General features: G+C 40.2%; 1 protein-coding gene across 1 annotated transcript in view; it reads right to left on the bottom strand.

Moving 5' to 3' along the window:
• The window catches only part of LOC122561112 (adhesion G protein-coupled receptor A3), a 522,394-nt gene that overhangs the window by 219,750 nt on the left and 278,514 nt on the right, over positions 1 to 24,130 (bottom strand). Inside the window, exons 8-9 of the mRNA XM_043712551.1 lie at positions 8,256 to 8,420; positions 1,396 to 1,594 (exon numbers count right to left, since the gene is read on the bottom strand). Coding sequence (XP_043568486.1) covers positions 1,396 to 1,594; positions 8,256 to 8,420 — 364 coding nt within the window. The remainder of the gene's footprint in view (positions 1 to 1,395; positions 1,595 to 8,255; positions 8,421 to 24,130) is intronic.

A 24,130-nucleotide genomic window follows, 5' to 3' on the forward strand; every position in this document is an offset into this window, starting at 1 on the left:
GGAGCAATCAAAGCTTTCAAATAACTAAGTTCTACGTTTTTCAATTTTAGTTTTTTTGTACATTTCTCTGAATCATACTGCTGACTTCTGAAGGTCTGAGGGCCAGTAATCATCAAAGTACTATCCTTCATTCTCCTTAGATATTGGCAAGAAGATTCACTTTCTTGAAAAGGAAATTGCCTCCAACTTTGCACATTCTGAAGCATTTCTCAATCACAAAAGAAACACAGTTTGACTAAGAAGCCATGTTGCGCCCAAAACTACAAACATCTCTTTTGCAGAGGGCATGCATTCTGCATGCAAAAAACTAAAGCACCTGAGGAATAAACTTGCTAAATAATGGGCGGGTTTTAAGATAAAACGTTCAACTATAGAGGAACAAAAACAAGCCGACTGGGACACATCCACACGCTGGCTTTAGATGAACCTAAGAAAACACAATTAAACTAGTTTGGAGATAGTCAAAATCCATGTTTAAATTAAAATAATCAAGAACATGACAGATATAGAAAAGTATTTTTATCTGCTTAACAGCATTAAAATGATAATACAATTATATGAAATACCATTTCAGATTTAAAAAATCACAACACCAACAATTTTCTTCATCCAAATAATGCTTAAGTTTTCAATTTTGACTTACTGTGATAAAACTATTCAGAAATATTGCAAGATACTGCACAATACTCAAGACACACTTCTTATATTCTAGTTATTGATTTCCTCACATTCTCAAAGGATAGACACACGTTATTTCAAAATGAAGCAAATGATGCTTTAAATAATGACCACCTAATATTCCAACCTCTGTCTTTTCATCTTGAAATATATCAATAATGAATTCTGTTCTACTTTTTGCATCTATTATTGGATTCCCAGTTAGATACAATATTGCAGTGACACCCCCTGCTTCATTAAACTTCAAGTCCCAAAAGATAAATTGTTAGATTAGTATCAATTTTCCATCTTTCTCTACAAGTCATTCACATATTTAGATTAGATTAGATTAGATTAGATTACTAACAGTGTGGAAACAGGCCCTTTAGCTCCTAACCTACTGCTAATCGATGCAAAAATTATTAAAGTATAATGTACAAGTTGGAGATTTTTTTTCTGGCTACATAAGGATTCTAAGTTTTTTTTTCGCGTTCATATCAGCAATAACAAGATTTGTATCAACGGATGATATCTAGCTGTAAACCCAAAACTGTGCAATGCACTAATTTTATTTCAAATCTTGCAGCTAGTAAAGAAGGATAGTCATGACTGGACTCTCTTTTATGGGAATTCAATATAAAGGAAGTGATTCTACACAGTGGATCATCTAATCCACCATGTTCACATTTCTGAATGTTCCGTAAAGAGCTCAGGGTATTTGGTTATATGAAGAAGTACCTGGCTGAATGCGTGAAGGACTCTCGTAACTTCATTTGCATAAGCACACTCGGTGTAGTTTCCTTCCATCCAGCGTCCAGTTCGATCACATTTACGCCATGCTTTTCTTTGCCGATGGTCTCCATAATAAGGTACAGATCCAAATGGATATCGTGTACAGGGGTAGTATGCTGTGATACCAGCCAATGTTCGAGGCCATCTGTAGAAAAGTGAAAGCAGTGTGAAGACCACATCTTTTTATTTCCTTCATATTTGGATTGTGGATTAAAAATAAGACACTGCTTTAAACCAAGGAGACTGTGTAACAAGATGGTTACAGTTTCAAAAATTATATTTACTGGTGTATAAAATGTGGCTTTCCCTGGAACAATGAAATCACAAGCAAGACACTTGAGAGCCATTGGGTTCTGAATTAAGGGAGATAATTACTTAACAACAAGATCTTTTTTGGCTCCTGACCAGGTGGCCATGGCACTTATGAGGTCTAATGCAGCAGAGAAAAAAACTTCAAAACAATCTCAGAAATTACTGGGAAATCTCAGCAGGTCTGGCAGCATCTTTGGAGAGAAATCAGAGTTAACGTTACACATCCAGATTCTTCTTCAGAACCGATGTGTCACAGATGCTGCCTGACCTGCTGTTTTCATTTGTGATTTCCAGCATCCTCAATTCTTTCAGGTTTTTTTCACAACAACTTCTCTCTCTCTTTTTTCTGGATGAAAGTAACAAATGTCTCTAACTCACTTTCTCTGTAGATCCATCCTAAAGGAGAAAAAAAGGGATAGAGTTTAAATTATGGGGTTGTACAATCATATTGTTATAGAATCAGAAGGTTATAGAATCATACAACACAGAAACATACCCTTCAGTCCAACCAGTCCATGTCGATCATATTCCCAAACTAATTCAGTACCAACTGCCTGCGTTTGGCCCATATCCCTCCAAACATTTATTCATGTACTTATCCAAATGCCATTTAAACATTGTGACTGTACCCACATCCAGCACTTCCTCTGGAAGTTCATTCCACACACAAACCACTCTTTGTGTAAAAGAAACTGCCCCTCGCACCTTTTCTAAACCCTTCTCCTTTCAACTTAAAAATATGCTCACTGTTCTTAAAATCCCCTGTCTTTGGGTAAAGACATCTGCCATTCATCTTGTCTATACCCTCATTATTTTATAAACTTCTATAAGGTCACTCCTCAACCTCCTATGCTTCAGTGAAAAAAGCCCAAGTTGTAAATTAGCAATTCATGTTTCCAAAATGCCATTGATTAAAGACAATTTGTTTGCAACAAAGTTATTTCCTTAATAGGTCCAGAAACTTGGTGAGTGTTATCTTTCAATCTGCATTGGTCAGTTAAGTAATTGGGGGACTTTGGATAGTCTGATAATATCTTCTCATATTTAGGATGAATCTGGGAATAATGGGGCTTTATCACCAGCACACTACCCCAGAATGTTGTAACACCAGTAAGATTAATAGGAAAGTATGCATTTTTTAAATACTATTTGTACAGTTGACCAGAGAGGAGTTTCAAAATAATAGGAGGATAAGCTTTGTAAGATAATACATTTAACTTTGTTTTTTTTCAAATTTGTATGTGATAATTTCTGTTATAACTATGGGGCATAGTGATCAAAAAGTTATGGTATTAGGCTTTAATGAAATGCAGGCTGGCTCTGGAATTTGGCAATATCTTGGTGACGCTGATAGCATTTGGAAATATGGGTGGAGGAGCTTTTCCTTCAGACTGACAAAGCACAGGCTTAAAGCCGCCCACCACCCTCCACCGACATAACAGTTGCCCTGTTAATAAGCCAGAAATCCAGGCTCTAACATTCACTTCTCACAAAAGAACAAAACTCAGAACAGGTGAAATTGATGCAAAAGGGAGAGGTCAAGAAAAGGGTAGGATTGGGACCAGAGCAGAAGAAGGATGAGATCAACAGGAGAATGTTAATATTAATAAAGGGCAGGGGCTAATAGCAGAATATGCAAACAGGACACAGGCTGAGAGTAAAACATTAACAAAAGAATGGTTTTTCAATTTAAGTGTCTACAATATCAGGAAATGTGTTTCAAAACAAAGATTTTTAGCTCCAAATGCAAGAGAATATGAAATAAACAAAACACAATGTAAATAATTCTTATTCCCCAATGACCTAAGAACTAAGAGAAAGAAGTTTGTTTATCCCTTATTGGTCAAAAACAAATTTACAAAGCACCTCCCGTTAGATATTGTCACTACTTTTCCTAGATGAATTTCTCCTATATTCATTATTTGATTCATCCATTAAAATGACCATGTTACCAATACAGGCAGTTCTGCTATTACATGTCTTTTGGTCACACAAATTGGCTGTAATGCCATTGCGTGAATAGGGAATGCTTTTTCTAATACGCAAAATTTAAAGTGTGTGTTGGTTATAACACAATTACATCACCAACATTTTAAGTTTATTTGTGTTGAGCGATTTTTATATGGCGCAGTGTCACACAAGAATGTGTAATAGCAAAACTACCTGTACTGATCATCTCAGAAATATAGAATCACAAAATCTTCCTCATGGCACTCGGTTTTGTCATTGTCTTCATGGGTGTTAGGATCTTCAGAGTGTCCTGAGTAACCATGATGAAGTGAAGGAAATTAGGGTTGGACATGTCAAGTGTCAGTTTCCTGGGGTGAGCAAGAATAACAGTGGTCATGCACCACTCCTTCAGCAGTGCTGCCATGAAACATGCAGCATCCTCAATGCAGATCCAGCAGCATAGTTTCTTGACTGTTGATGAGAGAAGAAAGAGCTGAAAATGTGTTGCTGGAAAAGCGCAGCAGGTCAGGCAGCATCCAAGGAGCAGGAGAATCGACGTTTCAGGCATGAGCCCTTCTTGATGAGAGAAGCATGTTCCAAGGTGATATTGAAATCTCTTTGGTTTGGGTGGCTGGGGGAGAGGGGGCTTTGGCGGTGGTCCTCCTGTGCCAGTTCTGACAAACTTCTCACTGAAATAAAATGCGGAACTGTGGATGCCGGAAATCTGAAACAAAAGCAGAAACTGCTGGAGAAGCTCAGCAAGTCAGGCAGCATCTGTGGACAGAAAACAGAGTTATGATTTTAGAGTCCAGTGACCCATCGTTAGAATCCCATGTTCTGGTGAAGAGTCAATGGATACTAAATGTTTACTCTGTCTTCTCTCTATACATGCTGCCAGACCTGCTGAGTTGCTCTAGCAGTTTCTGCTTTTGTTTTTGATGAAGTTTGCTTCAGATTCAAAACATTAATTTTATTTCTCTCTACAAATAACACCTGATCTGCTGAGTACACCAACATTTTTTGTGGAGGTGGCAGCTTTGACTCAGTGATAACAGCCTTGCCTTTCAGTCAGGGGAGCATTGATTAAAGCCTCAGACACTGAATGAGCACATCAGCCTGCACATCCATCTGTGAGTTGAGTGGGCAGAGTCAGAGAATTATCAACTCCACAGTCGTGACTTTCAAGAATGGCTTTATGGATTTCAGATTCACACTCTGTTAGTGAAGGAAGCTATGCAAAACTTGCCTCTGTGCACTTGCACTGAATTCATGTTTCCATAAGAAGTGAATAAAACAAAATATCCCTCCACATTCATGACCCAACTATGCCACCTCAAGCGATGTAACCACCCCATGACTCAGATCTCCAGTCCAAGCCAAACTCCCGCATTGACTGTCCATGCCTCTCATATCCTCCATGTGAACCAATGCCGACATGTCCCATTCCCCACCTCCTCCAACCACTGCTATAAAGGCTTTCATGCCTTACATGCCAACCTAATCCTTGTGCCATCACATTGAGCTCATCTTGTCCTCCTTGCCAATCTTTACCCATGTAACTACCACCCTGCATCCTTACATGCCAACTTACCTAGAACTCACCACAGGCAGAACTCGGGACAATGGACGGATGAGATTAAATAAATTTCTCAAGTGTCAATTGCAGTCTTTACAATTTTGAATTTTAAAAAAAATCACGCAGCTAAAACAGCTGACTAAAATTATATTCCTTCAACTAATTCATGTCTCATATAAGAAATGTTTCAATCACATCCTCAATTCTTCTTAATAAGAAGCATTAGCATTCACTTATACATCCACTTCAAGAAGTCTTTTAACACATGGTGCTGTCAATCAAACAGTAAGCTGGCAGACACTCGACTGTGATAATAGATGGTTGTGAAGTCAGTCATGCATCAGTAATCCAGTAATGGAAGCCCTTAGGTTTATGCCAGTAGATAACACAGAAACAAGCTCTGTTTTCTTTTAAGTACATACAGGTGATTGTTTCAAAGCTGTGAAGGGGCCAAGTTGTAAATGCCTTCAAAGCTAAAAAGTTCCCTTTGCAAGGTCAACTTTACACTTTTGTTAGTTGAGTTTGACAGGTTTGTTGACATTTCCAATGAATCTGGCAGCTAATAAGTTTATTCATAGTTTGTAAAATTATTTTTTTAAACAATTCCAGAAGTTATTTTACCCCATGCAAAGGGTATCTAATCTCCCTGAAATGACATCTAACATTTCCCAAACATATCCCAACAGCACACCTCAGGAAGTAGCTTACCTTTCCAATCAGGTATTTTGGCTTTCCGAAGAAGCACACAAAGTACAGTTCTAACCAGGTCCACTCCTCAGACCTCAGGTTTCACACTCTTGGGCAACCAACATCACACAGAAGTGAAGGGAGCTAATTATGTAAATTATTTGCTGCTTCCATGAAAAGTGCATGCTCAAGTCACAATCCAACCTCATTCCTGCCACAATCAAAATGGGTACAGCCGTATTTGTGAGTAGGACTTGCCATTTCTGTTCTAACTTACTAACTCTGCCATCACGGGAGCTTCTCTGTTGTTGTGAAAATTCAGATCCTAGACTTTGCTGGCACCTTAATGCATTATTGAATGACTGCTATATTGTTGCAGGTGTTGACTTTTTGATGTCTATTAACATTTAAAAAACTACCTGTTCTTTCAAGTGCACATCGTTATCCCATGGTACTGGGTGAAGAAAGATTTCAATGTTACGATGGTGGAAGAGGGGAAAACTGTAAAATATCTCTGGATATGTAAAGTAGATGACCAGTGGCATTCTCTAATTCTATCTATCGTGTGATCACAAACAGAATGTAAACAGTAAGTGTACATGCCATCTATTACTGTGCTGAACTCAAAGGAGAAAGAACAGCACACTTGAGGCAAATCTAAAAATGCACACACAGATGTCATTTCCAACCTGAATTCTCCTCTTGAAAGAGATGTGAAATATTAATTTAAAAAATTTCATATTTATGTTTGAGTTGGCAGGTAACAAAAGGAATAATATCCATTTCAGGCACCTAACTGTACCATTTAATGAATCATAAAGCACGAGCAGGGTGCCATGCTGACCAATTTAAGGAATTATTGCTGCAATGTGACCATCCTTAACAACATCCCCAATTTTGTGACACATTAGGTTCAATTTTATGCCATGAGATCATACCCACAAAGAACAGATGTGACATTTCCCAATACCCTTTTTGATTTTATGAGTTCTAATGAAAGGCCATTGACCTGAAAAGGTAAATCTGTTTCTCTACCCACAAATATTGCCTGACCTGGAGACTATCACCAATCTTCTTTGCATTTATTCCAGATTTTCAGCATCAGAAGGGTTTTGTTTTTGGAACCCTTTACCAACTTGTTTCACTTTGTAAACAGATGAGACACCCATTCCATTCAGGGACATAGGGCTTAAGAGAAGTACAGTTAGCATTTCAAGACAACTCCGCCATTCGATTATATCATAACTGATCTGGCTGTGGTCTCCACTTCACCTTTCCGTCTGTATCCCATAAATCTTGACCACTATACCTCTCAAAAACTCACCCAATTCAGCCTTGAATAAATTCAATAAATTCAACAATTCAGCCTCCGCTGCTTTCTGGGGAATTGAATTCTACAAACTAACAATAATCTAATAGAAAAAAAAATCTCCTAATCTCAGTCTTAAAGGGTGAACTTCTTAACCTTAAACTGTATCCTCTATATCAGTTCTCCCTGTCAAGAGGTAGCAACCTCCCAATATTCACCCTGCCATGTCTTCTTAGGATCCAATATTCTTATTCTTCTAAATGCCATTGGGTTTCTTTCTTCATAAGCTCAACCATCATCCTTGGATTGGTTTGAGTTTACCATTTCTGAATAGCTCTTAAACCAAGTGTTGCTGAAAAATGGACACAATGTTACACTCGTTAGGACACATTGCAAGAATACAAATTCAAAGGGGATACACAACATTTAGACTGTGCAAAAGGACAGTGTGGTATCAAGTGACTACTCAATGCAATTATATCTTTTCTAAATTAAGAACAAAACTGCAAACAGTCCTTCAATCTGGTCTCACCAAGCTGCAGTAAACTTTCCCTACTCTGATATTTCATCCTCTTTGTATTAAAACAACATTCCATTTATCTTCAGAATCACCTGCTGTACCTACAAACCAAATCTTTGTGATTCGTCTGCCCAGCTACCCAAATCCCACTGTATTACTGAGTTCGACAACCTCTCTTCACCTAAATAGCATTCTGCTTTCCTGCTCTTCCTGCTACGGTGGATAAAGTGTTCTTAAACCAACATATTGAATTCTGTAACTTAGGGACAGGAATGGGGAAGGGTGTCAATCAGCAATACACAATACTTCATAACAAAATATTTTAAGTTTGCAACTTAATCTGTGGTTACCTAGCTGGGCATTTTTGTTTCAGTTCTTTTTAAATGTGAAATAACTTTCATTCACAAATCTGGAAAACAATCCGACTGCTTGTTGCTACATGTAATATATACCTGAAGTCCCCTTTATTGTTGGTGACTCGCTCTGCAGAACAGTAAGGTGCAGCGGTTTCTAGCACCATAATTTCTACCTTCTTGCTGCTATTTCCTCGGGAGGTAGTGATAAGGCACTCCCACTCTCCAGTTGCATCAACATCAATATTGGTCAGGATCAGCTCACTGCATATATTAAAGAAAAAATATTTTTATTGCACCGTTGACTTGGAGATCTTGGATAACTTTTAATAATTGCACTTCAGAACATACAGTAAGTATCAGCATTCAATTTGTTTAGTGTCCTCAGTTTCTAGAACATGTTTGCTGTCAACCATATCATAACTTCAAACATATTGTGTGCTTTCCAAGATTTAGATTATAAAGTAAATACAGATAACTGCATGGAATTATTGAACATTCCACTGTTCATGTCTTGCTTTGAGTGAATGGTAGACTACAGACTTGCTTTTTTTTAACTTGGTGGAGAAATTCCACTGTAATTTTCAAAGCAATAAAATAATATAATTCTTTAGCCCAGCAGGAGCAACGTTAAACAAGAACTATATACAGATGCTGGATTAGTGGTGCTGGAAGAGCACAGCAGTTCAGGCAGCATCCAAGGAGCAGCGAAATCGACGTTTTGGGCAAAAGCCCTTCAGGAATAAAGGCAGTGAGCCTGAAGCGTGGAGAGATAAGCTAGAGGAGGGTGGGGGTGGGGAGAAAGTAGCATAGAGTACAATGGGTGAGTGGCGGAGGGGATGAAGGTGATAGGTCAGGGAGGAGAGGGTGGAGTGGATAGGTGGAAAAGGAGATACAGATGCACCAGCTTAAATCTAACTATTAAACAAAAGCAAGTTTGAGAATTGTTTCTAGCCAGAATAGCTCAAAACAGATTTATGATAGCATTATCATTTCAATGTATTGCACATAACTTTTCAGAACTAATTTTATACCATCTAGATTTGATTATAATTAAATCAAATGACCCTTCTTACTTATTTTTACTGCACTTAATGTAACATTGGAAAATCCAAAATTTCTCCCACGACTTTGTCATTGCACAACATAATCAGTCAGAGAATCTAATCTTTTCACTATTTCACAACTTTGAGTGAGTACACAAGTACTCACCAACTTGCATTTAGCTAGCATGTAAAACATTCAAGTGCGCTTACCAAGCAAACTCAGACACTGACCTATAATGGTAGATAGTCAAAAAGGTCACCAAAAGTTAGTCAAACAGCTAGATCTTAAAGAAAATCCAAAGAACTGCAGATGTTGAAAATCAGAAACAAAAACAGAAATTGCTGAAAAAGCTCAGCATGTCTGGCAGCATTTGTGAAGAGAAATCAGAGTTAACATTTCAGGTCCAGTGACCCCCCCTCAGAACTGAGGTAAGTTGTGTAAATTTTAAGGAACAATGCTAAAAAAACAGAAACAAGAGGTTCACAATGGAAATTCCAGAATATAGGCATTGGCAGCTCATGGCATAGATGCCAACAAAGAAATTTAGCAAAGAGCATTGGGAATTTAAAAATTGATATTTAGTTCAGTGAGGCTGCAATTTAATTCGGTTCGGACAAAATGAGCTCAGGAAGCCTGCAAGAATAGCCTTGCAGCTAACTGAGATATGCTTATGAGAACTCAATGATACTATCTAGAATAGAGGAAAAACCAATTAAAACTTATTATTTTAACTGAAGCAATGAAAAGCTGGTGACAAAATGTGAATATATGTTTTTGAATTGCTAACTTTGAGATTTCAGTTTCAGTAATTGTTTCTCTTAAATTGTCAATTACAATGGATTATTATTCAACATTTTTCAAAGAATTCTGTAGAATGCACAATTTTGCATTAAACAGGTAAATAAAAATGGACCAAATCCAAAAAATTGCACTTCCATATACACAACAGCTATCTTATTTAATATGAGCATTCACAACTCCCTTGCAGATATCACATTCCAGTCCCCATAAATTACTCCATGCAAAAGATATTTATATTTTACTTTTGTAATAAAATGAAGGTGAAGGGCTGTTCTTTACAAAGAAACCATTGTTACAATTCACTTTCTCTCAACTCTCTTCACTTATCGTCACAGCTGAATTCAGTGCTTATAGAAACCATCATGTAATCTGTAATCTGTAATGTAATCTGTAATCTGTAAAAATCTGTAATCTTTACAAAGAAACCATTGTTACAATTCACTTTCTCTCAACTCTCTTCACTTATCGTCACAGCTGAATTCAGTGCTTATAGAAACCATCAGAGTTATGATCCAGAGTTGACAGATTTATGCGGGTTCTGAGTAAAAATAGTTATTGAGCTATGTTACACTAAAGGTGTTGCTACAAACAAAGGGAAAAAAAGGCAGCTTTCCTTAGGATGACATATAGCTGTACAACCCAGGGAACCGTCTTAAAAAAAAGTGCCAAATCATTGCAATAATATCTTTTGCATGCATTTTTCAACATGGAATTTACTGCCACAGAACCACCTCATAACTCATTTTCATTTTTGAGGTCCTGTTTAATAGCAACATTATGTTTCTTCTTCTAAGGCAAGATATAACAAAATGCAGCTCAAGACAGAAATATGATCAAAGAAGCAGCATAATGATCATTGCAACAAATTTTACTAAATCAATTTGATGTATCTGGTCCGAATCTAAATATTTTTACTCATACACATAGCAGGATCGTACATTCTGTAAAGCCCATTTATCTGTATTTTTGATAATGGAATGAAATGGGAAAAGGACGGTTTTAAAAATCAAGGATTGGTGTACTTTTTAAAAGCAGGTTTACTTCACACTCTGTAAGTGCTGTTTATTTGAGCAGTGGGCGAGGTCTGGTTGCAGATGAACTGAAGTCAATGGATTTATATGGATGGAGCTTTGCCAGGCAACAAATAACTGACTGGTCTATGAAATGGTGTCTAGTTAATGATGACACTGACCTCGCAGATATCTGAAGCACTTATAGGTAGGAATGTTTGAGAGAAAAGTCATTGGACCTTTGAAAGAGAAGTGGCTGTCCCTTTACTCTGAAGTGCAAACCACCTCAAACCTGGAGAAAGCTAGTTTATTTTTCCCTCACTAGTTACTGTAAGTTGTGGCTTGGCAACCATGCAGTAAGAGATTTTATGAGCATGAATCAGCTGCCCTATGCCTCCTGCAAGCAAGCGAAAGTACCTAGCAAAGGGCAATCAATGAGCAGTATATCCTGAAAAACCAAAGCAATCATCAAAACAAAACCTTTAACAAGGACCATTGAACTGCATTGCACGCTTTCCCTCTACCCGTAACACCCTTTTGTTTGCCTGTGTATGTTTGTGGGGTATTTTATGTAAGACTGGGAATTTTACTTAGTAGAGTTATATATTGACTGTTTATCATTGCTCAACTAAATACTACTCCTTGTTAAGTACAGTAACCTGATCCATGCTTTCTGTCAACCTAGGTCTTAAAGACAGGTAAATTGAAGAATTCCATGTATATTTTAAAGTCTTTAACTTTTGTGCCTACTCTGGGAACAGGTGACTTGATTTCCAATGCACTACCCAGAGAGGCAAAACACTCCATAGATTTACACAGCAGAATCTGCATTACAGACCAGCACAGAACTAACTTTATTCGAAGCACAATCAGAATATCACACACAAATTATAAATTCGATCATTGTCAACGATGAGTAAACTGTGTAAAGTCATTTCTCCATACTGAAATGTGCAGACTGAAGAAAGATACATATTATCAAGGCATTTTGTCTGGTACTCATCGGGAAATGGTAATGTAAAGGAAAAACAACATTTTACACTGTGTGAAGTGACAGAGCCAATTGGTTTACAACTAGACTTTGATTAATAGATAGAAAATGTATTAGTTCAATGATGACTGACAGTTAACTGCCAAGCTTTGTTTAAATTTAAACCAGAGTCAAGACTGTGGTGCTGGAAAAGCACAGCAGGTCAGGCAGCATCCAAGAAGCAAGAGATGACCATCACTAGTGAAGTAGTATCAGACAAACTAGTGGGGCTAAAGGCAGGTAAGTCCCCTGATCCTGTTGGTTTGCATCCTAGGATCCAAAAATACTTAGCTCCAGAAAGCAGGAAATTGTAGGCTGATTAGCCCCACATTTATTGTTGGAAGAGTATTGGAATTAATTATTAAGGAAGTAATAGTATATGTGGAAAATCATAATCTAATCAAGCAGAGCAAAGCATGCTTCATTGAAAGGAAATATTGAAGTTTTTCAAGTAAGTCGCAATCAGTAGATCTGTTATATTGGAACTTGAAAAAGGCATTCAACAAGTTACCTTCAAGATTAAGTCATATGATAAGAGCTCTCAGTGTTGGAGGTAGTATATTGGCATGGATAGAGAACTGGCTTACGGGCAGGAAACAGTGAGTGGGGATAAGGGGTTCTTTTTCAGGTTGGTGACCTGTAAGCAGTGGTGTTCCCCAGAGACCAGTGCTGGGAACACAACTGTTTACAATACATATTAATGACTTGGAGGAAGGAAGAGAATGTACTGAAAGCAAATTTGCAGGTGACACAAAAATAGGTGGAATGCTTTTTTCACTACTTCTCTAGTGATGGTAGTTCATGACGATCCTTCACCCAGAGTTTGCTCAGAGATGTTGATAGGTTCAATAAACCATCAAAAACTTGGCAAATCAAGTATAATGTGGGAATATGCAAAGTTGTTTATTTTGGAAGGAAGAGCAAAAGAACAGAATATTATTTCAATGAAGAAAAACTGCAGAAAGTTGCAGCACAAAAGGCCTTGGGGTAATTATGCACAATACATAGAAAGTTAGCACAAAGGAACAGTAGGTAATCAGGATGGCTAATGGAATATTTGCTCTTATTTCAAGGGGTTTGGAGTATAAGTGTAGGAGAGTCTTACTGCAACTGTACAAGGTGCTGTTAGGACCACACCCGGAGCACTGTGAGTAGTTTTGGTTATTTTATTGAAAGGAAGGCATCATTTCATTAGAGGCAGTTCAGAGAAGTTTCATGAAGATGATTTCTAGTATGAAGGTATTATCTTATGAACAAAGACTAAACAGATTGGGACTCTACTCACTAAAGCATATAAGATTTTAAGGGGCTTGAGAGGGTAAATGCAGAGGATGCTTCCTCATGGGGAGTCTATGACCAGACAACATAGTCTCAGAATGAAGAAGTTCCAATTTAAAACTGAGATGAGATGGAATTTCTTATCTTAGGGGGCTGAGAGTCTTCAGAATTCCTTGCCACAGAGAGTTTTGGGGGCAAAAAGTACTTGTGTATATTTAAGGCTGTGATTGATAGTTTCTTGATCAATAGGGGAATCAAGGGTTACAGGGAAAGGGCAAGAAAGTGGATGTAAGCAATATCAGGCCAGACACGATCCTATTGAATGGCAGTGGAAGTTCGAAGTGCCGCACGCAGACACTGGGAGAACATGTAAATCCACACAGACAGTCACCCGAGACTGAAATCGAACCTGGGTCCCTGGTGCTGTGAGACAGCAATGCTAACCACTGAGCCATCATGCTGCCCCACATTGTTCTGTCACACAAACATGGAATGTTCCATCACCTGATTGACAGGCCTGGGTGCTTTTACTCTGGAAGTTTGTGGAGTCCAATATGCTATTTATTTCTTTCCTACAGACCTTCCCTTTTGTTTTACCCCTCCACCCCTTCCAATTACTACCATGATCACCACCTTTTAAAAGCATAAAACCCATCAAGTTGCAAGCTCCCTTCATCAAACATAGAACATTACAGCACAGTACAGGCTCTTCGGCCCTTGATGTGAAACCAATCTGAAGCCCATCTAACCTACACTATTCCATTGTCATCCATATATTTATCCAATGACCATTTAAGTGCCCTTAAAGTTGGCGCGTCTACTGCTGTTGCTGGCAGGACATTCCTCGCCCTTGCTACTCTCTGAATAAGGAACCTACCCCTGACATTTGTCCTAGATCTATCACCCCTCAATTTAAAGCTATGTCCTGTTGTGGTAGCCGTCGCCATCCAAGGAAAAATGCTCTCACTGATCGTCCTATCTAACTCTCTGATTATCTTGTATGTCTTTATTAAGTCATCTCTTAGCCTTCTCTCTCATGAAAAAGCGTCAAGTCCCTCAGTCTTTCCTCTTAAGACCTTCCGTCCATGCCAGGCAACATCCTGGTCGATTTACTCTGTACCCTTTCCAATGCTTCCACATCCTTCCTGTAATGCAGTGACCAGAACTGCATGCAATACTCCAAGTGCTGCCGTACCAGGGTTTTGTACAGCTGCGACATGACCTCATGGCTCCAAAACTCAATTCCTCTATCAATAAAAGCTAACACACTGTATGCCTTCTTAACAACCCTATCAACCTGGGTGGCAACGTTGAGGCATCTATGCACACGGACACCAAGATCTTTCTGCTCATCTGCACTACAAAGAATCGTACCATTAGCTCAGTGCTCTGTATTCCTGTTACTCCTCCAAAGTGAATCACCTCACACTTTTCCACATTAAACTCCATTTGCCACCTCTCAACCCAGCTCTGCAGCTTATCTATGTCCCATTGCAACCTGCAACATCCTTCTGCACTATCCACAACTCCACAGACCTTTGAGTCATCCGCAAATTTACTGACCCATCCTTCTATGCCTTCATCCAGGTCAGTTATAAAAATGACAAACAGCAGTGGCCCCAAAACAGATCTTTGTGGTACACCACTAGTAACTGAACTCCAAGATGAATATTTCCCATCAACCTCTGTCTTCTTTCAGCTAGCCAATTTCTGATCCAAACCACTAAATCACCCTCAATTCCAAGCCTCCATATTTTCTGCAAAAGCCTACCGAGGGGAACCTTATCAAAAGCGTTCCTGAAATCCATATACACTGCACCAACCGCTTTACCCTCATCCACCTGTTTGGTCACCTTCTCAAAGAATTCAATAAGGTTTGTGAGGCACAACCTACCCTTCACGAAACGATGTTGACTATACCTAATCAAATTATTCCTTTCTAGATGATTATAAATCCTATTTCTTATAATTCTTTCCAACACTTTACCCACAACCAAAGTAAGGTTCTCTTGTCTATAATTACCAGGGTTGACTCTCCTTGAACAAGGGGACATTTGCTATCCTCCAGCAATCTTCCAGCAATATTCCTGTAGACAATGCTGACATAAAGATCAAAGCCCAAGGCTCTGCAATCTCCTCCCTGGTTTCCCAGTTAATCCCAGGATAAATCCCATCCGGACCAAGGGGCTTACCTATTTTCATACTTTCCACAATTGCCAACACGTCTTCATTTTGAACCTCAATCCCATCTAGTTTAATAGCCTGTATCTCAGTACTCTCCTCAACAACATTGTCTTTTTCCTGTGTGAATACTGACAAAAAATATTCATTTAGCCCCTCTAATACTGTACTTGACAGGCCTTAATTTTACTCTAGTCATTTTTTAATTCAGTTCTGAAGCAAGTTATTATGAGCTTGAAACATTAACTCTCTTTCACCAATGCAGTCAGACTTGCTGAGCTTTTCCCTTACCTTCTGCGTTTAATTCTGAAATGGTGTTTTTTTTCATACTCAACTGAATGGTTAAATCAGGAGTCATTGCCTTTAATAACTCCCTCCATCCCTACCCAACAGGCACTGAACACTATACCAAGCTGAAGTACCAGACTAAACAAAAATTTCCTGGAACATGCTTACACATAATCATGTAGCAACTCAAATTGTGTCACAAAGTAAACATGCAGGCTGACTATTTCATGGGGAATGATTATATCCAGTATTTTTTCCTTCCCAAAACAATTGACAAGTTCCGCATAATGCTCTTTTCTAACCTTTGAATGCCATCATGCTGTATGTCGCAGCACCTGTCGGAACCTATTTTCAGTGCTTCATTTCCTGTCTACGTCAAATGGTTCAGTTGTTTTCAACCTGACATTATGTCAACCAGGGCAGGCTTGCTGTGTCTCCCAAAGTTTACATAACTTGGTCAGGCACATTCTTTTATTTCGTGTCTGCCAATAAAAAGAGCTTGAATTTCCTGAATTCTATCGAGATTTATTATTTACCTTAAACAAGTAAAGGAAAGATACTGCAAACCTATCATATGGTTCCATTTATTGTTCTAAAACAGACTATCATTTGTTTGTCTTTTGACATTTGAGTATCAAAATGTAACTATGAAACAGCAGTGTTGCTGGCACAGTTTTAGTACATTTCTTGTGAAAGTGAAATGCATTTCTTGTTACAAAACCTTGTCTCATTATACAAAAGAAGCCAAATAAAATGTTGCAACACGATATTGCATTGAAATGGTTCTCCAGTCCAACATTCCCTGGAGACCAACTCAGATCTATAAACACATTTTAGACTTTGACATTTTGTGTAAAACAGATAAAGTAAACTCAAGGATATTCAATATTTTCTTCCTGGACCCTTTCACTTAAATATGCAACAAATTCAAGATTCCTTTGCTCCAGGCAGTTTACAGTCCACTTGTGATAAATTATTGAGTGTTTACTGAAAATAATAATGTGCAAGCACAATAAGGCACTTCTCCATTCTCAAGCTTTTTACTTCAACAAATGTTGCTAAAGTCTTGCAAGATACTTAAAGTCTAGCCCAGATTTTGAGGTCACTGCAAATAAAAGACTCAAATTAACAAAAACTCCCAAGCTTTGTATGGTTTTCTGAACTTACAATTGATTACAAGTTCTATAGAGGGAATCTGGGCAATCTGTGATAAGGGCAAGTAACTGTGACTCTCCTTAACATCCAATCAGATTGACCTGTCCTTAATAAGATACCAAGGTTCCAAAATTTGACAACTTAGTTCTAAGAGAGTCAATTGAAGTGAAAAGTGATTTTGTTTTAAGGTTTGATGCACGGTGGCTGCTCCAGACAACACACAGTGTGGTCCACAGAGGACACAGCTTAAAAATACAGGGTAGACCATTTAGGACAGAGATGAGGAGAAACGTCTTCACCCAGAGAGTGGTGGCTGTGTAGAATGCTCTGCCCCAGAGGGCAGTGGAGGCCCAGTCTCTGGATTCATTTAAGAAAGAGTTGGATAGCGCTCTCAAGGATAGTGGACTCAGGGGTTATGGAGATAAGGCAGGAACAGGATATTGATTAAGGATGATCAGCCATGATCATATTGAATGGTGGTGCAGGCTCGAAGGGCAGAATGGCCTACTCCTGTACCTATTGTCTATTGTCTATAATGTGATGCATCACCTGCCATTTTCAAGCTCACTGTTCCAATGAATGTGCTCTCTTAAACATGAGCAGCAAATTGAAGAGCCCTCAGCTGTACTTTTAAAAGACATCTATCTAACTTGTAGGTTAATTATTTTTGCTTTACTTTTGTTCATTCATGAGATGTGGATATTGGACCCACATGTATTGCCCATCCCTAGCTGTCCTTCAGAAAGTGGTGGTGAGCTGCCTTCTTGATCCGCTACAGTCCACCTGCTGTGGGTTGACCCACAATGCCATTAGGGAGGGAATCCAGGATTTTGACCCAGTGACAGTTAAGGAACAGTGATATATTTCCAAGTCAGGCAGCGAACTTGCAGGTAGTGGTGTTCCAATGTATCTGCTACCCTTGTCCTTCTAGATGGAAGTGGTTGTGGGTTTCGAAGGCACTGTCTGAGGATTTTTGGTGAATTGCTGCACAGTATCTTGTAAATAGTACACACAGCTGATACTGAGCGTCGGTGGTGGAGGGAGTGAATAGTTGTGGATGTAGTGCTTGTCAAATACTGCCTACTTGATCTTGCAGTTTGCAGAGTATTGGGTTGTTGAAGGTATTTTGAAGAGTTGGATGAGCTCGTAGTGTATAGTAAGAGATGCTGAAACAGGGTTGGACACTATTGAAAGGCTTCTCCTTCCCTGTCATGGGGGCTACAGTTGTTATTTTTTGCCTAGGCTTCAGAACCAAAGGGAAATGATGTGAATTCATAAAGATGGCAAGGTATTCTAAAAGGGAAGAGGAGAGCTCTCAGCAGGTGGCCTTACCCACATACAGTCTCAGGGAGCAGTTCTCTTGGACCTAAGACAGGAGTAGTCTAATTCGTGCGACACTTCAGGGAACTGTGCCTCCCCTTGGGACTAGACCTCCAGCCTCAGTGCAGGGTTAGGAACACATTGTTTGTCTGCTTTAAAATGACCATCATCTTAAGTATTCTCAGCAACAGATTCTTCCATGCTGAAACAAGTAACACAACAGAAAGCTTGCAGTTTTTTCATCCATCATTGCATCCACGTCAGGAGAGGGGACTGCATTGACTTCCTGCTAAACAGAGAAAAACAACAAGTGCATACATGGCTTTTGCGAGATATTGGGCTTCCCCATGTTGCAGTGTGCCATCAACTGTGGATTCACAAACGCTGCATCACAATGGTGAGATATATCAAAACCAGAAGGGATACCAATTTGCTTAATATGCAGACAGTATGTAATCATGCTTAGCACAACATGCTTTGTGAATGTCCATTATCATGGCAGTAACTACCATTTGTTCATTCTTTTCCAATTTCCTCTGCCAGCAATCTTTCAGCCACCCTATTGAGACAGACAATGAGGCTCCCTGCTTTACATCACTTTGTTGCCTCACCTCTATTATTCCACCATGGGATCAGCACCCATGTACCGACAGCCATGCTGCTGTGAGGAACATCAAGCACACCACAAGACTTCTGAGACAACCGCACCCTCCAATTAGGTGCCAGAGCCCTGTGTAATATCCTGTGAAAACCTGTAGCTAGATTCCTTCATTATTGTTAACAGTGATTGAAGGCTTTCTGGCAAGTCTACCAAAGTGTCATGCAGGTCTGTGGGTATGCCCATCAGTCTTTCTCCATATCTTACCCCATCACTATCCTCAGCTAGAACAGAGCCCATGTATGACTGCACTAACTGGTGAGCTGACACTAGCACTCCCTTTACCCCGTGCCCTGGTTGCAGGCCATGGATGTCTAGTAACTAAGATTGTGCAGATTCTGTCTCTATACTAGCTAAAAGTATAGGCTGTGCCAAATTCTGATCTGTAATTATAAATCTAGGTAATGGGGTTTTTGCCTCAGTTAGTATGCTCTTTTTTGTCATCTTCAGCATTTCAGTAGTTTCTGCACTTCTGTAAGGGCACAAAGGTTGGGTTGGAGTGAGGGAATTATTGGTGGGAGTGGGTAAAGAGCAAACCTGAGATGCATGATTACAGAACCTGCAGCTTGAACATGAGAGCAGAGAGTGAGATATGGGTAATGTAGGTTTTGAGAAGATGCATTTGGCAGGAATGTCATCCTTGATGGCCACGCCCAAAGTGATGACCACATTAATTATGGCCAGCAACCTCTCTCCTCCACTGGAGCCAACACATGCAGCCATATCTGTCCCATGCCAGTTTACTGCTGCTGGCATCTATGAACGACCACTTTCTCCTCCAAAAAATCGTCATGTGCATCAGCGAGTGCGTGTTGCAATGTACTCAAGTGAAGTGCTTGCAAGAACAGAATGTTCAGCAGTAAATGCAAACTGAGGGATTGGAGTGTGCAGCCTGGTGCACTGACAAACATGCCAGCATGATCTGAGTCTTGTGGCATTGCATCTAGGTGCATGCCATCAGGTTGGTAACTCTGACTGGCACAATCACCAACTCCCACTGTCTTCTTGGCAATTATCTGGAGAACCTCCCTGCTGCTGAGAGACGACAACCTTAATCTTCTGGTCTACTTCCCTCAATGATGGTTGCAGCAATGGCGTAATAACATCTGTGGAATACTTTCTTGCCTGGTCTTCTTTCAGCTCTGCAAATCTTCTCCAGGATGTACTGTGCCATCAAGAGATGAAGTCCGACTCTAATATCAGACAAACCTGGACTTTCCGCTGGGCATAAATTCAGAAGTACGTTCAGTGTTGAATGTACATCATAACTACGGAAATGAGCAGTGAGGATTCTACTTGAATCACTTTGAACAGTGTTGAATAACTGCAAGTAATGTGTTTTCTTGGCTGCATGCCTCCTGACCATTCCTGTGCAGGTCAGCTCTTGCACTTTACCATGCATACACAGTCTGGCCAAAATATAAAGAGGTCACTGCACTCTCAAAGACTTGCAGGAGTCTTGATTGTAAGCCCCAAGCCAAGTTTCAATTACTGTCAACCTTAAGCCCAGCAAAGTCTAAACCAGGACATCTCAAATCTGATTAATTCAGGATAAATTAGGTCCAGATAAATTAGAGAAAACAAAATAAAGAAAGGGAAGAAAATGGGATTAAGACTGAAAGATAAAAGAGAAAGACAACAAATTTCGTTTTAAAAAGTCTTTACAACAATAATTAAGATACAAAAGAATGAGACTGCGATTAAGTTTTAATTGCCAGAGGGATTTTTTTGGCAGTAATAGGAACTAACTACATCACTTACACCTGACAAGCCCTAAATATTTCAGGAAGGTTTAGTGGATATCTATCACATAACCCCCAACATCTCACCCCTATGCGTAGCTGACTGCAAGATACTAATACAGTAAGGCTCCTGGACAGCAATTTCCTGAATTCTTCAGTCACCTGCACTTCTGCTGTTTGCAGATGTTGCCCTCTGATTCATGCTGATTGCCTCACCACTATAACTTGCTGCAAAATCTGAAGCATCCAATTCTTCTGTTATAAATATTAAATTATGAGTCACATCAGTTGAATTAAAAATGTTACAGACTTTAATTCAGCCATTATTAATGCACACAGGTGTAAAAAGAGACCTCTCTCACTGGTTTAACGTCAAAGTACACTTTAAGGCAAATGTAGACAACCTCATAGATATAAATTTGAAGTGGGTTTCAATGACTACAAAACACAAACACGTTTTCTCAGTGCGTTTGCCTTATAACATTTTACATGGCATCCCACCTGCTCATTGTGTGCATCTCAATTTAAAAGCAACAGCTCCAGCTTTTTTATTTGAAGAGGGAAGCACCAGCCTTTCAGCACAAAAAGGGGCAGTGGCTTTGCAACATGGAAAATTGCTCTCTACATATTACAAGGCCACAATTGACACTCAGACTGCCACAAATCCACAGTAATTACAGTCTCTCTGGGCTGGTAGTTTTAAACAAAAACTTTCAGCATGTATAATGTGCAGCTACAAAACGTTACTTTTGCAATATAGCTTTTCAGTTGTACAGAAGAGCATTTTTAATGTGATATTATCCTTAAACCTTTATCCTTGAAATCCTTTTATGATTTATCCCTCATATAATTTAGAATTCAGGAATGGTTGCAACTGCACAGAGGGAGGCCACTTGCCCTGTAGTCCCTATGCTCGCTCTCACAATGTGAGAACAAGTGAGCTTACCCAACTCCCTGGCATCTACTCCACAGGTGTGCAAATTTTCTCTTTTCAGATAACTATCAAATTCCTCTTTAAAAACCATGATTATATCAAAAGAGCTTTTCAAATATCAATGCTGCAGGTTTTGCCAATCATTTTAAAACCAGTGCTTTCTGGTTTTCAAACTATCCAACAATAGAGCAGCTTCTCCCTATTTACTCTCTCCAAAACTGCCATGATTTTGAACGTATCTGTTAAATGTCCTTTAAACCTACTGTGCTCTAAGAGAACAATTCCAGCTTTTCTAATTTATCCTTATACCTGAAGTCCCTCAGTCCCAGATACATTTTTTGAAACCTCTCCAAACCCTCTATATGCTTCCTAAAACATGAAGCCCAGAACTGAACACCATATCCTGGTTGATGTTTAGTCAGTGTTTTGTAAATGGTTCACCATAAATCTTACACTTTTAGATTCTTTAGCTTTATTTGTAAGGCTCAAGATCCCATTCAACCAATATTCCCTGCAAACCTTACATTACCCGACTCTTATATTGGTAATTGAAATAATATTTAAAATAACATGTTTTTTAAAAAGTAAAAAAGAAAAACAAACAGGAATCCTGAACTCGCAGTTCCTTAAATCTTCCTGATCACTGCACAGTGTTCCCCCTCCCTGTGGGCCTTTGATTTGTAGCTCCAAGCTCTGGCCAATCCTCCAACATGTGGATGATCCCCTTCCTCAAAATTTCATCTTGCAACACTACCCCCCTGCCTGACCTGACGTGTCACCAAACCACAAGAAAGTGAGGACTGCAGATTCTGGAGATCAGAGCGAACAGTGTGGTGCTGGAAAAGCACAGCGGGTCAGGCAGCATCTGAGGAGCAGGACAATTGACGTTTCAGGCATAAGCCCATCATCAGGAATGAGTCTTGTGAGCCAAGGGGGCTGAGTGATAAATAGGAGTGGGGTGGGGCTGGGAGCAAGGTAGCTGAGAGTGCAATAGGTAAATGGAGGTGGGGGTAATGGTGATAGGTCAGAGGGGAGGGTGGAGCAGATAGGTGGGAAGGAAGATGGACAGGTAGGGTAGGTCATGAGGGTGGTGCCCAGTTGGAAGGTTGGATCTGTCAAAACGGTGGGTGGAGGGGAAATGAGAAAACAGGTGAAATCCACATTAATCCCATGTGGTTGGAGGGTCCAAAGGCAGAAGATGAGGCATTCTTCTTCCAGGCATCGGGTGGTTAGGGTTTGGCAATAGAGGAGGTCCAGGGCCTGCATGACCTTGGCGGATTGGGAGGGGGAGTTCAAGTATATGGCCATGGGGTGGTGGGGATGATTGGTGCGGGTGTCCAGGAGCTGTTCTCTGAAGCGCTCTGCAAGTAGGCATCCTGTCTCCCCAGTGTAGAGGACACCACATCGGGAGCAACAGATACAGTCAAGGAAGAGCAGGTAATCTCTGACAGATGTGGAAGTCTCGTTAGGGGCCTTGGACAGAGGGGTGAGGGGAAGTGTGGGCACAGGGAATTCCTGAGGTGGCAGGGGAAGGTGCCGCGGATGGAAGGTAGGTTGGTGGGGGGCATGGACCTAACAAGAAAGTCGCAGAGGGAATGGCTTTTAAGGAAAACAGATAGGGTGGGGAGGGATATATATCTCTGGTGATGGGCTTCATTTGTAGGTGGCGGAAGTAGAGGATGATGCGATATATCTGGAGGTTGGTGGGGTAGAAGGTGGGGACCGGAGAAGTGGGGCAGTGGATTCTGTCATTCTTGCGGTTGGAGGGGTGGGGTTCAAGGGTGGAGGTACAGGAAATGGAAGAGATGCTCTGGAATGCTTCATCGACCACGTGGGAGGGGAAATTGCAGTCTTTGAGGAACAAGGCTATCTGGTGCGTTCTGTGATGGAACTGGTCCTTCTGGGAGCAGATGCAGTGGAAGCAGAGGAATTGAGACCAAGGGATAGCATTTTTACAGGATGAAGGGTGGCAGGAGGTGTAATCCAGGTAACTGTGGGAGTCGGTGGGTTTGTAGAAGATGTCCATGTTGATTCAGTCACCATTAATGGAGATGGAGAGGTCCAGGAAGGGGAGGGAGGTGTCTGAGATGGTCCAGGTGAATTTAAGGTCGAGGTGGAACGTGTTGGTGAAGTTGATGAACTGTTCAACCTCCTGATGGGAGGACAAGGTGGCACCAATGCAGTCATCAATAGTGGAGAAAAAGGTGGGGAGTGGTGTTGGTGTAGCTGCGGAAAATGGACTGTTCTACGTAGCTGACAGAGACTGGCATAGCTGGGGCCCATGAAGGTGTCCATGGCTACCCCTTTGGTCTGGAGGAAGTGGAAGCATTCAATGGAGAAATTATTGAGGGTGAGGACGAGTTCAGCCAAACAAATGAAAGTGTCAGTGGAAGGGTACTGGTGGGGATATCAGGAGAGGAAGAAATGGAGGATTTGGAGGCCTTTGTCATGGCGGATGGAGGTGTATAGGGATTGGAGGTCCATGGTGAAGATGAGGCGTTGGGGGCTGGGGAAATGAAAGTCAGGGAGG

Source organism: Chiloscyllium plagiosum, chromosome 22, assembly GCF_004010195.1.
Source record: "Chiloscyllium plagiosum isolate BGI_BamShark_2017 chromosome 22, ASM401019v2, whole genome shotgun sequence".
Taxonomy (NCBI): domain Eukaryota; kingdom Metazoa; phylum Chordata; class Chondrichthyes; order Orectolobiformes; family Hemiscylliidae; genus Chiloscyllium; species Chiloscyllium plagiosum.